This window comes from Macrobrachium nipponense, chromosome 39, assembly GCF_015104395.2.
Source record: "Macrobrachium nipponense isolate FS-2020 chromosome 39, ASM1510439v2, whole genome shotgun sequence".
NCBI classification, from domain to species: domain Eukaryota; kingdom Metazoa; phylum Arthropoda; class Malacostraca; order Decapoda; family Palaemonidae; genus Macrobrachium; species Macrobrachium nipponense.
In genome coordinates this window covers 54,885,434-54,903,562 of record NC_061099.1, presented here as the reverse complement: position 1 = coordinate 54,903,562, position 18,129 = coordinate 54,885,434, and the positions used below count along the sequence as shown (strand labels likewise).

At 35.8% G+C, this 18,129-nt stretch overlaps 1 protein-coding gene across 1 annotated transcript in view; it reads right to left on the bottom strand.

Annotated features, from left to right (window-relative positions):
- Positions 1–4,328, bottom strand: part of LOC135210361 (haloalkane dehalogenase-like) — a 64,377-nt gene extending 60,049 nt beyond the window's left edge. Inside the window, exon 1 of the mRNA XM_064243258.1 lies at positions 4,170–4,328. Within this exon, the coding sequence (XP_064099328.1) occupies positions 4,170–4,175 (6 nt within the window). The 5' untranslated portion in view covers positions 4,176–4,328. The remainder of the gene's footprint in view (positions 1–4,169) is intronic.
- Between the last annotated feature and the right edge of the window lie 13,801 nt (positions 4,329–18,129).

The window sequence follows — 18,129 nt, the reverse complement described above, 5'->3', positions numbered from 1 at the left end:
TATATATATATATATATATATATGTTATAAATAAAGATGATAATATGTTTCATTGTGACATTTCTTGGAATGTGAAGACTGATCACTTTTAACTTCCCATGGAGACAGAGTCCGAAACGACATCCTGAGAAAACTGATAAATCATTTCTGGGATGGTGTGATACAAAGATGCTTATATATGTGTGTGTGCGTGTGTGTGTGTCTGTGTATAATTAGATCACGAAAATTTTGAATGTGATGAATATATAAATAAAGGCAAAATCCATGAAGGAAAGTGAAACAATGAAGTACTGCTGTAATTCATTTTGACTCTCAACCTTAGTAAAGGATGAGAGTCAAAAGGCCTTGCAGTGATACTCCATTGTTTAACTTTCCTTCGTGGATTATATCTTAATATGTAAATCGCAAAATGTCAGTTTGTATGAACGCTATATAAATCCACATTTCTTGACCGATTTTGGTGAGATTTTAAAAATATGTTAATATCAAACCAGGTAAGGTCATGGTGAAAACAGAATTAAAATTGGACTATTGTTCGGGTAAAGGGGAGCTATGGGAAGGACCTGAAATGTAAAAATTACCAAAAGCAACAGATATTAGAGTCTAATTTGTAGTTCTCAAGGTCGCATGTCCTTCAAGTTCAGCTCTGATGGGGGTTGACAAAGGGAGGGAAGGGGGTGACAAGTAAAAGTTACATGAAAATGACAGATATTAGTGTGCAACCCATAGTTTTCGAGGTTGCTGTGATAAATAGTGACACTCCTGGTGTCTTTCAAGTCTAAGTTCAGCCCCAATAGGGAGAGGGGGGTTGAAAAGAGGTGAGAAGGCGGTGGCAAGTAAAAATAACTGAAAACGACAGATATTAGTGTCTAATCCATAGTTTTCAAGGTTGCCGAGACGAATAGTGACACTCCTGATGCCTTTCAAGTCTAAGTTCAGCCCCAATAGGGAGAGGGGGTTGAGAAGAGGTGGGAAGGGGGTGACAAGTAAAAATAACTGAAAACGACAGATATTAGTCTAATCCATAGTATTTGATAATAGTTCAGCCCAATAGAAAAGAGGGGTGAGAAAGGGTAAAGAATAAGATTTCAGAGTATTGGGCATCTGGTTTGAGAGAGAGAGAGAGAGAAGAGAGAGAGAGAGTTTACCGGTTCTCATTCAGAGTTTTCCTGGTTAGTGCTGGGCTGGTCAGCTATTGTATACACACACACACACACAAATGCAGCACTCAATTATTTCACTTTCCCTTCGTGGCCATTTACCTTCATGAGTATATATATATATATATATATATATATATATATATAAAATATATATATATATATATAAAATATATATAGATATATATATATATATATATATATTTATATATATATATATATATATATATATATATATAAAATATATATATATATATATAGATATATATAATTTAAATATATATATATATAGTTATATATATAATATATATATATATATATATATATATATAATATATATATCACTTGTGGTACAATACCAATGCTCGAGCAACGGAGAGAGAGAGAGAGAGAGAGAGGTTTCATTTCAGTTGAACAGTATATGGAGCTATTAAAAATTAAGTCGTATTTTTTTTTTATCATAGCCTCCTTGACTAAAATTATTGGCATCACAATTCCACTGCATATATAATTTTATAATATATATATATAATTTTATATATATCTATAATATATTATTATATTAATATATATATATATATATAATAATATAGAATAGATATGCATACATACATAAATACAATACATAATACATTAATAACATATATATTATATATATATATATATATATATATAATCTTATATATAATAATAGGATATACATTAATTCAAAATTAAGTCGTATTTTTTTTTTATCATAGCCTCCTTACTACAATTATGGCATCACAATTCTACTGCATATATAATTTTATTATATATTATTATATATTTATTACAAATTAAGTCTTATATATATATATATATTTTTTTTTTTATACTAAATGCCATACCATACGACATACAAAATTACATTACAGGAACATACATACTACTACATTACATATTATACATATAAATCGTCTTTATATTATATATATGTATATAATAATTATGAAAATTTAAGTCGTATTTTTTTTATACATAGCCTCCTGACTCAAAAATTAATTGGCATCAAATTCTACTGCAGATATAATTATAAATATACTTAATTAATAATATAGACATATTCTATATATAATACCTATAAATACATACCATACATACAGACATACATACATTACATATAATATCATACATACATAATATATATATATATATATATATATATACCAATTAATACTTGCATACATAACATACATATAATATTAATGTATATATATTATTGCTTTATTAATTGAAGAAATGCAGGCGCTGATACTGTTTTTTGGAAAAATTACATTGCCAAAAGTCTATGTCTGCTTGATACCGGAAACTATTCATGTATGTATCAAGATTTGCAACGGGCTTGCAACAGGCGCCCTCCCGCCACCTTGGAAAATATGCGTCGGGCGGCCATGGTGTATATATATATATATATATATATATATATATATATATATATATATATATATATATATATATATATATATATATATATATATATACATGATACGGGTGTATGAACGTGCTTTCACTGGTTATAACGGAAACATGGATGATGGAAACATCTTCTGTCGTCCTTGGTAATTGTCATCGGAAATATTAAGAATAACAGGAATATTGGTCTGTATTATGCAAGCCACCCTGTTTCAGCAGTACATAAAGTGTGTTATTGTGTTATGTAATACTTTTCCTTCAATGACTTCATCAGTTTGAGACAAGACCTCTGAATCGTACTGCTGGTAGAGGCAACAATAAATAACATCAATTTCACTTGAGACCAATTAATCAAATGAATGATTGAGCTGGAGTCAAATTTACCGTTTACGTTAGTAACATAATTCCTTGACAACATTCTAACAGTAATTGAGAACTGTCTTATTTTACACTTTTGGCGAGGAAAGAGTTCAGAATTTGGACGGTACTTAAGGTCTTATCAGGTAAATTATGTAAATGTACAGCCAACGACCTTGAAATGGCCACTTACGCTTTCATACTACGAATGTCCGGACCATAGATAGAGAAGAGAGTGAAAGGTAACCAACCGCCTGTGAATAAATATACGCATGAATCAAACTATAGTGTAGAGGACCAAGCTTGACATTCCCTTGGAAATTATAGAAAGCTAACAAACCTCAGCACGATCACGAGTAATGTCAATTATGAATGAAAAACCATCATAAAACCCCACTAAATATTTAGAGCGAAGACGCCAGGTGACGGGTGAAACTTTGATCTCCCATATATAGGGTGTAGTACCTCCCATATGGTGTACTATTCCCTGGCTCTCGTATCATAACAGCGGACCTCTTTAGGCCTTTCCTCAGGGAGTTACAGTTATATTATTTGAGTAAGCTGCGTTACTATGGCTCATTTTACATATTCTTAGCGGTATAACTAAAGAACTTGAGAGACATTTTCTCCATTCAATCCACGCACAGTAAAATAGGAAATGTTCACCTAGCAGCATCCTGAAATAATGAGTGGATCTGGAGAGAGAGAGAGAGAGAGAGAGAGAGAGAGAGAGAGAGAGAGAGAGTGGCACTTATCGAGAGCTGTTAATTGCTTCATTGAGCTGTGAACACGTGCGTGGCAAACACACACACGCACACTCAGAAAACATTCATATTTTACATGTTTTACAATGGAACAATAAATAAAAGGTATAATTAGAAACCGGCGTAATTCAAGGTGTTAATAACCCGACCGTAATGACGGAGAGCGGGTGACATCAACGCGCCGGGTCCAAGATAATATCTAAATGAGAAGACACGAAAAAGAATCTCTTATCATGGACGCTACAGACATGATCTGTAGCGTCCATTTCACTCACGTCATCTGGTGGCGTAACTGACAAAGCGATCAAAGGTTTACGTTTTTTTTTTTTATCTTGAAATATACACTTTAAAGCTTCGGCCAACATGTCTGGCAAAATGAAAAGACTAGAAAATAATAGCGTTTTCTCTCACAACGATTTTGCACAAATAGACACTTGAACAAAGGAGACCGTACCAGCATCTTATCTGCTATGCTGCAGAGATATTCCACCGGGGACAGAGTCGTTTGCCAGTCCTCACTTTCTAAACCTTAAGGATCCACACACGAGGCCTCAGAGTGACGGGTCCTGGAACAAGCTCACTAGCTAACTCCGCGCACCCGAGTTCCACCTCCTCCGACAATTGAATACTTGCAAGAGTAGCCAAGGCGACGTTGCCCTTTTACAAGTGAGGGAGAGGAGGGACCGGTTGTGCGATCACGCCTCTGCTATTGGTTGCTGCAACCATGACGTCACTCTCGTGCTGACCACATACCTTATGTTTTGTATGGTTTCTTGACGCATGAAATTGACAACAGAAAATAAAATTTGACCTTACATTTTGCACAAAACAGACCGGGTCAGGTGAAATGAAAGTGGACCGTTTTTATTTATTTTTTTTTTCTTCCTTTTCATCGTGCAAGTAATCTTGCTCTTCGGATGTCAATCTCATTTTGCCTCTGGAACAGGGCATGGCGCCCAGGAAAGATTGGCACCTCTTACGCCCTCTTGAGGTTAGCCCTCATATTTGAAAACTGTAGTTATATATTATTCCTTTCACATATAGTTATGGTTGGAGAACCACAGTGTTCACAACGCTTTGATTTTCTGTCGTTTTAATTTGCGTTTATTTAGGCCTCATTACCTATTAACGTCGCTAAATCTTGTACCAGTGGTTGCAAAACATTTGAAAGTGCCGACAGAAATACGTACATGCATATCAATGGCAAAATTAGCCTGAGTAGTATTGATGATAAAAATAGCTTTCACGGGGAACATTGAAAATAAAAATAAGGATAAATTATTAGTGGTAATTAATGGTCGTGCTCCGCATGAAAACTATAAACACTGGAATAAAATTTTTTAAAAACCCAATGAAGATAACAGCACGAGTGAAAAAGTTAGAACACGACCGAGTTTACAAAATCATGTCGTAATGACTTGATACTGACTCGCCTTACTCACGGGTATCCGATGTTAACTTCGCGTCACCTGATGAAGATTGGCTTCCAGTGAAAGTCCTTTCTGTGTAAGGCAGCCTATCAACTGCTTTCATTATCTAAACTTGCTGATGACTTCAGTAAAAACAAATAGTTTAAATACAGCACAATCTGTAGGCAACCGAACTATTCTGTATTCATTCCTCAACAGCAAACACAATGTTGTAATTTATGTAACTAGTGCTGTGCTTATTCCCGAAATAAGTAAAAAAAAGCCATAATATACTTTGCATAATCACTATAACTCTTTCTTTAAATAAGAGTAAACGATACTTTTCATTAAATTATAGTAGCTTATTTAATCGTCAGAATCTACGGTGGGAATAAAGGTCCCCTAAAAATCAACAATTTTAACAATCCTACCGAAATTTACGATAAGGGGGGTTCATGACAGTACGCTTTAGAGATCTCGGTATCAGAGTTAATTTTTTAACCCTCCTTTTCTCCTCTGCTATTTTTGCTATTTCCAATTCTCACAGTAGGTACGTAATTTAGTCTCCAGAATTTAAAATGGGTTAGTGGCATTCTTTGAAGCGCGGTATTCCAATCCGTTGGCGTCGAGTGACCAACGCCAACTCAATTTGAACAGGTCTTCTGAAAGTTCAGCGCCAGCGTACAAGGTCAGGGTCACTATATCAGGCAATAGTTATGGCATAGTCACTGAGGAATGTGAATTTTTTAAGTAGAATTAGTAACCTTGTTTTCCAATATAATCTCGGATTTCAATTCCTTTGCCGTCTGATTTGCAGATATAAAAGGACCTCTATACTTTCCTCATTTTGGGATGACTTTTTTGAACAAACAGTTTTATGCATAATTTTTGATAATGCACATCTTTTCCGTGCATTGTCGGTGATGTCCGGGCTGGTATTTTCTTTTCTTTTGTAAACCTGCAATGAATTAAGGAAAATCTGATTATCACTAATGCCAACAAACTTACTGATGTATACTGTCAGTGATTTACAACAGGTGCTGCAAATACTACTGTATTTCTGTCCTTTTTTTTTATAGCCCACAAAATCGTCTTGAGGCAGCTCTCTTAGACGAGACCTTTCATCATCAGTACAGACTTTTCTTTGGAATTATCCTTTCCTGTCTCATTTCCACACACAACTAAAGCTTGAAAGTGTAGTACAAGCTCCAAATGATAATGGATGACTTGCCCTTTCAGTTGCTCTGGTCCTCGTTTACAAGTGTCTGAGAAACAGGTCAGGTCACCAATTCTCAGATTCTTCAGCAATTTGTGGTGGCTCTTTAATGCTCTCCATGATGATTGTTTGGTGTTATTGGCAAAATAGGTAGTTGTTGGTAAACTTGGTTGATTGTTGACAACGGCATCAGCTTGTATGTAATGGATTGATTGGTGTTTCAGAATGGCGTTACAGTATCAATGGCCATTAAAACAAATAACATTGACGATACTTTAATATGCGTAACTCTACTAAAAAGGAGTGGCCCGCTTAATGGATGTCCTGAAACTATAGATGGCCGTGACAGAGTAAACAACCCCAGCTATGTTTCAACTTCTTCATTTCAGCGCGCTAACGTTATTCAGAATTACCCCTGCACGTCGATTGGTTTCGGTAACTGCGACGATTTTAAAAATCTCGCAAGATATTCCTTACCTGCTTCAGTAATCGACGACATAAAGTTTAGCAAAAGATGTTTCTGCCGTAACTCATATTCTCTCGTCATCTTGCTTTTTTTTTTTTTGTACACCCACTCTCCACGAAACCTTACCTAAGCAGTTCACTCTATATCTACGCCTCGGTAACTAATACAGATCCATTTAGATTAAATCTTATGGTGCTAACAAAGTTCATAGAATTAAAATGAATGACGAGAAGGGGACTTAAGCGTCATGGTATTCCGTAGAAGATTAATTTCGTTTTAAAATGAAAGGGTTGGGCATTGTAAAAGCCTTATTCTCTTATCCAAAATGCATCTAGTGTATCTAGTAGTTGAACTGGAGCTAGGTTATTGGCATGTACTTCACAGCTGGTTTTGATAGTGTTAAAATTCTTTTATTGTCGTGTGTCTCCTCCTCCATTTCCAGAATAGCATTAGGAAAGAGGAAAGTTTTCTGTTTTGATGGACATCATTTAAGAGCCTGGAAGAAATTCAAAAGGTTACCAACCTTTGATTGAATTTTGGCCAAAATGCTTTGCTTCTACTGTGGTAGGACTGCAGAATCATAATTGGGGATCACCCAGCTAGCTCCATATACCTTTTCTAAACATAGCCGCTAAGTACACCATGAATCAGCACCTTTTGCTTAATGAGGTTCACCGCATAAACGTATCGTAATAAAATCTGCTCACCCTGATTTCTGCTATTCCTTGAAAGGTCTGTCTGGCGAACGCTCGTCCACAAGTCAGGTCATATTTCGCTGAAGCTGTAAAATCCATCACTCCATTTGATTAAGAGAACATCTAATTCATAGTTTGGATGAGAACCTTACATAACTTTATATCGTGAATATGTTTTATTGTTACAGAGATAAATAAAGCCTGCACGTAAGCGAAATGGAAGAAAATGCATGAACATTAATTGACATATTGTACTAACTTTTTTCACTGGGTTTCGTAGGCCGACCAAGACTCCAGATTTAAACTTTTCAGTATATCATATTAGTAGATATCATTAAACACAGAGCTTTGGGTAAATCACTGAATCACAGCATGCCCAAATTTCCTTTTCTGACAACCTTCTGCTAGCGTTACATTCCAAAATACAAGCTTATTTTTAGGGTGCTATAAAATATCTTAGTACTGACCCTCTAATTTTTGCACTCTTGCCTCCTTATCACTTTTTCCAGGAAAATTTGCTTTGATGAATAAAATTATTGTAAAAACAATTGTTATTCAGAACAGTTGTTGTATCAATCGTTATTCTTAGAAAGCAATATAGATAAATAAACCAAAATTTATGTCGCATCAGTCAGAGCAGAATAGGATCTTTTTTGAGGCGAGGACAGGTCGGCAAAAGTAACCATGAAGATTCAGTTTTAGAGAGAGAGGGGGAGGATCTTGCACCGAACTTGTTAACCAGCGGGTTCATAACCTGTATCCACTAAATCTGAGAGAGAGAGGAGAGAGAGAGAGAGAGAGAGAGAGAGAGAGAGAGAGAGGAAGAAATGGATAATTAAAAAATGATTCATGCCACATTTTCTTTAAAAATATAAGTAACAACTTGGAATGAAATCAAAGCATCTGCTACCAAGTCACGATGGCAAAATTTACATGAACTCCAAATTTGTACAGATTCTAAATAATTTCACATAAAAATAAGCAAACAGCCTTAGTACCATGTGGTGAATTGATTACCATCCACCAAAAGGAGCCAGTTAAATGATCCCCTAAACTTTAGCCAGCTTCAGACGTCGGAAGAGGACCTATGACCCACTATGATTACTGCTTAAAAACATCTCAAGAAAAGGGTCTTGCATCAGAACCGTAACTTCTTGTAAAAGAGTAGACAGAAGTTTACTACTTTTTATTTAAATCTAAACAATGTCCTACGTAGATTTTTATACAATATGTTTACCTAGATCCCCGAATAATCCTTTTAAAAATATCAAAAGTTGAAAATGATGACAAAAAGTTGCATATATTTCATCACAGATTACTCTTTCTCGGAAGAGGAACGTACAAAAAAAGACTTGTTGATTTAAAGAGAGAGAGAGGAAAAAAGAAAACAGATATTCACTCGGATAAGAGGCATTCCAGTCACCTATCTATCATCTATCAATGGGGCATTGAAAGTATACTCCCAATATGATGACTAATATTGCAAAATACAGGTGTTGCATCAGATTGGGTAAGGCGTAGAGATATAAATGACTAATCTTGAGGTGTTGTCTGGAATCGCCACGTTGTAGGATTGCGAACCACATCAGCAAAAAGGAACGGTTAGCTAAAGAGAAAATGAGATTACCAGAGTGGCTAAGAGAGGTAGGGACTCCACAGCCAAGACACAGAGGGAGATAAAAATAGATTGTACAAAAAAACTTAGCAAAAATGGAACAATGAGCGGTGCATTGCCACATGCCAAGTAAAATATCTTGTAAACCTCAGTATCGCCTTCTTTGATAAGAAAAATGCTTTGTAATAATGACAGTCAGTTCACAGTTTATGAAAAGACCTTAAAAATAATGCAAGTAACGGTAAATGTACCAAAGAAATAAATTTACAGATGGCTACGCCCTTGATCACTCGTGTTAAAGTCAGAAAAAACAAGATGAAAAAGTTTCTTGTTTCTCAAAAGAAACTTCGGGAAAAAATAATGAAAAAATATATATAATTAAGAATGGCCTCAATTTCCAGTTCGATCTTTCGAAGGTCACTGAAGAAAACAGTGTTTATATACACCAAATGAAACATGCCTGGATAAATAAAGAACTGTGGAATTACGCAGTTAATATTAGTTAATAGAGGTTTCTTGAAATCATACAAACATGTTTTAAGAGAACCGGACTTCTGAAACTACAGTATTACCAGAAAAAAATATGACAAAAAGTGTATACACTAGGACAAAAACACAGTCGACATTGTCAAGTGAACTCATATACGAAGTGTTGCCCTACTACATGAAAATTATTCATGAGATGTGTGCAATGCAAATGACAAAACTAATGTACAAACTTGGAAGGAATTTTCACTAAATGAAACCAAAATTTGAAACACACACACACACACACACAGAGAGAGAGAGAGAGAGAGACTATTTCAATTTAACTTTGGCATAAGGAATAGGTTCCAATTAAACGAAAACTGTTCATAGTATAATGACGAATCGACCTCCAAAATCATAAAAGTACCTTAACTATAGATCAGCAGGTTGCCCTGAATAAACAGAAATGAGGAACACTACAAGGCTGCAAGAATTATGCTGTAGAGTGAATTGCATTCTATACCGAAACAAAGTTAAAATATAAGATCAAGAGGCTAGGCTACAGATGCACCGGTTTGCAAAGAATAGCATCATACACTCAATAAGTTTACGTCCTGACCACAGCAAGTATTCTACCCAGATATGAGTTACATGGCATTGTTAGTAAATTACATACAGTCATACTTGGAATAATAAGAGCTTCAAGACACTGCATTCAAATCACAAAAGCAAGAAGCGACCACAGTGCAATTCGTGCTGCGTCCAGAGTAATACCTTAGATAACCCTTGTTTAGTTCCTCGCCAGGTTTTCTGAATGTTTAATCTTCAAAAGACTATTTCGCGGCCAGAATATCTTCCATCTGTACTTTAGTTGGAGATAAAATGAACTCCTTCCTATTTGGTCAACTGACCACTTTTTCATATGATTTTAGAATAGCATTGTTTACTTCCCGTAAGGTATGAAAGTTATCAAATTACACCATTACACCACTTCATGTTCAGTAGACAGACTCATCCAGTCTATAAATTACCAAATCCATATTTCGATATGTAATTGCACATCCCAATAACCAAGCTGTTCAAGCGACATCAGATTAACACAGCGTATTTTCAGAGTTGTATGGATTTAAGGGCAAAGCTGGAAGAACTAAGCCTAGAAGCTAATGATACCAAGAACAAAAATACATTACTGCAACATATTCCCCTAAAAAGAAAGGAATTTAATTCCGAGATTGATGCAGGAGCAGGAGACCTACGAAAATCATTTTTTAGTTCCACAGGGGTGTGTGACAGCTTGGAAATCAAGGTTAAAGAATGTATATCAACAATTCTACAGTACTGGTGTCTACCTACCTAGTCTGGAACTATTTATGACAGAGGCTTTTGTAGATAATTGTGCCAACATGTCAACATCTATTATTAGATCAGAGAAGCATCCACAAGCGGTGTGAATGTGGAAATACACACTAAATACTTCTAGCGCTAGCGCTTTGGAATGACAGTCCAAATAATGCTATAGAACGACATGCTTTTTCCTTCATTACCTATTTTAGCGCAAGGAACAAGTCTAGAAAGCAACCAAATACAAAGGTATAAAAAGGGTGCTCTTTATAGTGCAATAGGTCGTCGACCTTGACAAGATAGGGAGCGATCTTGCTAGAGTCCCACAATTGTCACGAAGATGATTATTCTAGTAGAGAATTATGGGTCATCCAAAGGTCTAGGTTTTTAAGAAAAGCAGAAAACGCCGTTGGTACAAAGTCAACAACAGAAGAAATATTATGGCCTACGGGAATTCGAAGGAATTCACCAACGGAAATAAACACTTGATAACTCTCAGGTAGGTCGGGGGAAACGTTTTGGCGGTGGACAGCTTACTGCACAAGAAGATATGATACCATGTAAACACGAAACATCCAAACTTTACTTACATAAAGGAAATGCAATGGTTTGGGATACAGGAAAGTGCCTGACCACCAAACCTGCTGTCACCGTACCGTTTCCAGTACCTTCTAAACTTACACTATACTTAAGTGGACCACAATACTGCGTCAGTTTATGTTCGAGTCAAAATAGATAATAGATAATCATCCTCATGACAGCCATCCTTGACACACACACACACACACACACACACACACACACACACACACATACACACACATATATATATTTGTTGTGGTACTAACAAATAAAATTTATTATTCATTTAATTTGTCCCTTTACTCAAAATAAGTTACAACGGGATAAAATGTTGAAGTGAGTTCTTCCGCAATAAAAGGAATAATAATCTCACAAAGGCAAATTTTCCCTCAGCGGCGTGGTTGGTATGGTGTTTGCGTCCCACCTCGGTGGTCGCGGGTTCGATTCTCGGCCATTCCATTGAGGAGTGAGAGATGTGTATTTCTGGTGATAGAAATTCACTCTCGACGTGGTTTGGAAGTCACGTAAAGCCGTTGGTCCGGTTGCTGAATAACCACTGGTTCCATGCAACGTAAAAGCACCATACAACAACAACAACATACAAAATGATGACGTTACAGACATTACTGCTGAGCCAACTGGGGTTATGATGTTATATAATTTAAGGTTAAAGAAATTATGATACGTCAGAAGTTATGGCGTCATGATGCCTCATGTATTGAAGCATGTTCGAACCAAAATAGCTGTTATTAATTATATGAATAAGAAGAAAGTTGCATCTTTAAAATAAGACCGACCATACAAGAAAGGATCGCAAAAAAGGTCTGCTAAGAAATCACATACATAAACAAGTAAAAAACGCGCAAGTCGGCTACATTTATGAAAAAAAGTGCCTTACCCCCAAAAATTGCTACAAAAGGTTTCTCGGCTATTTATTGTAGTATCAAGTGTGCTTATAGCAGAGTTTTAATTTGTTTACAATTACATACACACACACACACACACACACACACACACACACACACATATATATATATATATATATATATATATATATATATATATTATATATGATATATTTACATATATATCACTTCTGTTTACTGTAAGTCAGATAGGCTAATTATATTACCATATCCCCAAAACACGGGTTTAGACAGCAACTTTCCTGTAATATGAGTTGAAATGAATAATGATAAATTGTTGTAGTTTGGCAGCCATATTTGTTCCCCATCTTAGATTTTATAAATTTGTAATCATTGTAATATACTTTGATTAGAATAAATTTACTGGATTCCTAGATTCCCAAAAACAGGAGTTCTGACAGTAAACTTACCTGTGTAAAATGAGTTGAAATAAGCAATTTTTTTTTTCGTTTGGTAGCCATATTGATCATCCATACTAAATTTTGCCTATATGTAATTAGACCTACTTCAATATACCGTAATTCAGATATGTTCTTTGAATTCCCAAATCACCCAAGCATGTGTTTAGAGACCAAATTTACTTGTATAAAGTAAATTAGAATGAATAAAGGAGATTTTCAAAGTATGTTGGTCATATTGGTCCGCCATCTTGGATTTTGTGAGCATATTATCACTTCAGTATGATGCAGATATGCTAGTTGGGCTTCCAGATCCCCATAATAAGTGTTAGGCACCTACATTACTTATCTAGTTTGAGTAATGATGAGTAACGGGCATTTTAAGGATTTAGGAGGGATTATAGACGCCTTCTTGGAAATCAGACCTATTGCACGGTCAGATTGTGGGAGACGTTTTTTTTATGTTATTAAGCACACATTATACTACTACATATAACCAGTTGAAAACCCTTTTGTAGCCATTTTTTCGGGGTCAAACCCTACCTTCAGCCGACTAGCAATTAATTTTTCTGTACGGCGTATAATGCTGTATGAAACTTTCAGCCACGGCCCATGAAACTTTCAGCCATGGTCCGGTGGTGGCCTGTCTTGTTGGCACCTATAGTGGTGCCAGACGCACGATCATGGATAACTTTAACCTTAGATAACATGAAACCTACTGAGGCTAGAGGGCTGCAATTGGTATATTTGATGATTGGAGGGTGGATGATCAACATGCCAATTTGCAAGCTCTCTAGCCACAGTAGTTTTTAAGACCTGAGGGCGGAGAGAAAGAGTGCGGATGGACAGAAAAAGTAATCTCAATAGTTTTCTTTTACAGAAAACTAAAACCTTCATAGGTTCTTCAGCACTGAATAATAATGTAGAATGCTTTATTAATATCACAGTTCGAAGTTATAGGCCATGATCAGTATTCTTAGAAATGTCTAAAAATCTGATTACCAGAAGATTTCATACAAGCAAGAACAAAATTAACTCAAGGCTTGCATATGCTTTTAAGACTAGTTTAAGATCTAAATTGTTATACGTATTTTAGTTTCACCGCACATTATGATGCAAACTAAGGTCCTGAACCTTGATCTGAACAACCAGTGAAGTGTTAATTTTTATCTCTATTATACAAATACAATTACCTTCCAATGATTTACATTATTTGGATAATTCTGTTAATACAAAAATAGAGACATAAACTTAAATAACATTTTTGCTCCAAAATCAATATAAATAGAAATCAGATTCAAAACGTATAGTTTAAAAATTCTTTAGTTACATACTTGGAAATATTGCTTGTATATCTACATTTAATATTCATCCTTTGTGATTCTAATTTATTTATCAGAAGAACAATTATATTTTGGCAGCTATTGTTGTGTTAATAAGTGTTTCGTCCAGCGGCACGTAGTAGTTGCATATTACTGTCAAAGGTTGCTAACAGAGTTGAGGCCGTGAATTACTTTTTCTGTTTATGAAGCCCAACTTCATTAGCAGAATCTTTGCAGGGTCCCTTCGGCCCCTAGCTGCTTACTGCTTTCATTCCTTTTACTGTACCTCTGTTCATATTTTCTTCCTTCCATCTTGCTGTCCACCCTCGCCTGAATTGATTCATGGTGCAACTGCTTTGAGGTTTTCCTCCTGTTGAACCTTTCAAACCTTTTACTGTCAATTGCCGTTTCAGCGCTGAATGGCCTTAGTTGCCCGAATGCTTGGCATTATGCCCAAGATCCATAAATCAATTAATTCATAAACAAAGGAACTGAAAGGAAAACGGAAGTGGGGAAGATTCAGATGGAAAATCGCCACAGGAGCAATCCGGAGAAAGGCTGTTAAAATTTGCGGTCAAGTGATGATCACGATAATCACGAGATATTCACCGCATTAATTAATAGCAATGGAATGCGCGGCTAGAAAATAACTTTCAGCTTGGGTGCAAATACTACGCGAGGTCATTAGGAAAATGTTTTTGCGAGACGTTTTTCGTACGGCCATCAAAACATCGAGTGGACATGATTATGCACATGTGCATTTACGAAACAACTGCCTCTTTAAGGAATATATATATATATATATATAATATATATATATATATATATATATATATATTATATATATATATAATGTGTGTGTGTGTGTCAAAGACATAAATACACAAATCAGGATAAATATTCCCATACGCAGCAACAATTTCCAACCACCTTGTCATATAGAACAGGTAAGGCATCAAAACACTGTAACGACCCACCTTCTTGGGGCCAGACTGCATCGAGGGTCTTTCAACATAACGAAGGCTATTATTTTGTGTATAATTCGTCTTTAATATCTGTCGTAAGGACACAAAGAAAAAATCTCATCTGGATATAAGAGAGAGAGAATTCTGTAAATATGCGAACTTAAAGATTCACAGTTTGACCCAGTTTCTTCAAGTAAGCTGAACCAGATACCAAGCACTGATATTATGCATAGTTTTTAGTGTACCAACAAATTTTAGAATTGCAATAAAAAGAAATGAAGCTGACGCAATCTTTACAGTTTACATTCGAGACCCGGATCCTGGTCGGGAGAATGAAATGGATACACGGAGCCATCTATTAGCAACCTAACGAACCACATTCAAAAACAGAACGAAGTAACCTCATTAACCAATCGGGTTGCAAAAGGTACTTCTAATTACGAGTGAAGCGAAGTCATTACTGGAAACGGGCTCATTTCTGGCGGCCTGGAACCGACCCGGCACGACCCTAACGCCATTCAAATGCTAATATCTCTAAAAATATTGAGGGCAAAGGAAAAATTCTTTCGTCAGGTAAAACCTTACGTCTTTAAATTTTATCCCATATAAAGTGTTTTTTTAAATATCAGTTTCATCCCGTATAAAATTTATGTTCAATATATCATAAATCCACATTTAAACGATGTTTTCATTATTTATTCATTTTTATTTTTTCTTCAGTTTTTATTGTATATATATCCTTATTATTATAATTGCTTGAATTAAAGGTCTTCTCACCTTCAATATAAAGATCATTTCGCATTGTATCACTAGTCATAATATTAGCAGTTTGGTGTTGGAAGACTATTTGAAATGCAGGTAAGGATAACGATTATGAAGGAGAGAATTCCAAGATACCCAGTTAAAGCCTTTGATGGTTCAACTTGATGCTTCGCGAGTTATTGCCTTTAGTGCGCCTACTGGTTTACAATGAGAACATCTTGAGTTGAACTTTTCCGCATATATCTGTAAGACAGACAGACAGAGAGAATAGTAGAGGGGGGGCGGGGGGGGGGGGGGGGGGGGGGGGGGGGGGGGGGGGGAGGAGAATAAGAATAAGAAAAAAAGGAAAATGTCAGAGAGATGGAGAGGTGAGGAGAAAAGGGAGGAATATAGGAGTGGCCTGAGAGTTGTCGCAAGAAAGGCGAGGGTACAAAAGCAAAATAAGACAACGAGAAGTGTAAGAAGATGAAGGATAACGAGGGAGAGGATGCTGAAAGGGACACGGTAAGGAGGAGAAGAAGGAGGAGGGAGATGGGAGAGGGAGAAGAGTTGCTCCCGGAGAGAGAGGAATTTATCCAGGGCTACATCTCAAAGCGGATTTCCGCCTGCTCTCAAGAGAAGTCGGAATTTTTTGACGTCTGTTTACGAGGTGGACATTACAAGAAAGGATCGAGCTCGCTCGACAAACTTTGGTGCATTCATTTGACAAAATATGAAAATTCACGAATCATAAAAAATATAGCTACATATTCAGGGTATTTTTAAGGATGTCAAAAGAATTGTTTCTGATACCGGTTGCCCAAGAAGTTTTGTTTTACGAGGATCATTTGGGTACGGGTCATGACTGATACTCCCAAAATATTTACATTATATTATACATATTTATGATTATATTCTATCCACGCCCCCTCTTTGTATTACACACACACACACACACGTATATATATATATATATATATATATATATAGATATAGTATATATATACATACATACTGTAAATCAGTCTTCTCTGCAGTTCGAATCCAGGTGACGAGGTACTTAATTATAATTCCGTTTAGGCGTAAATTATTCCCTAGGTATGGTGAGCTTGCTATCTAGCGACATTTGGAATGTATATGGGCGCCGACGATATATGGTAGGGCTGGAGTTCAAATTTCAGCATTTGCAATGAATCCAGTTATAAACTTTTAAAAAATTGTAATTTAATTGACTAAATATATATAGAATAATCACACAAGCATAAACAAAGCCTTCGGGTCAGTCTTGTGAGAGTTGATAATCGGCTCAGTGGTCTGGTAAAAATATTAAATTTTTAATGATAATGTACAAGGCCGTCGGTGTACTATGTACGGGGTGAGTGTTGAAGCATCCCTAATCAGAATCGTGTGGAGGTATATAAAGGTATAATGTTGTGGAGGTTCGTCATAGCTTCAGCAATTGAATGATGAACGATCAATATTGGCGAAAAAATAAGACGGAAATAATTCGTAAGCTTATATATGGACATGTATCACTAAATATATATAGGAAACATTCAGTACAAAACTAATAAACTGATGGAAAGAATGTTGGGTACTCTTACTGGGATCGTGTCCCAATCCAAGCGAGTCAAAACAGTCTTACAAATCTCGTCGACCGCCTCAGAGACTCTCACGTCTTATGAATGCGCTGCAGACATTGCAAAAATGCAGCGAAGGAAATCCCCTTCCGAGACTTATGATGCGCAATTCCGATCCTTCTTGGAGTCTGTAGGATTCTAAAATCCTTATCTTAAGGAGCCAGGACTCCCATCATTTCACTCTAGGATGGAAACCAATGGAACTCTCCTTTACCTCCAGAGTGACAACATTGGTCGATGACTTTAGCATCACTATTGTAATTGGAATCGTCGACAACGAAGATGACCTGATGAACACTGTTCGTCTCTAAGAATGTCTGGATAGTTTGAAAAACAACAACAGTAGCATTATTGTCATGTCGATTTGTTTGGCGTTTTAATTTATATTATTGATTAATCATCTTTGAAAAGCCACTGTTTACGGTATGAAATAAAAGTAGTTGTTACTGATCTCATCAGAAAGGGGTTCATATTATACACAGTAAACACACACATTTTGTACATATTTATTTGTATATATCATAATATATTTATAAATGTATAAGTATATATATATATAGTATATATATATATATATATATATATATATATATATATATATATATATATATCATATATATACAGGGCACT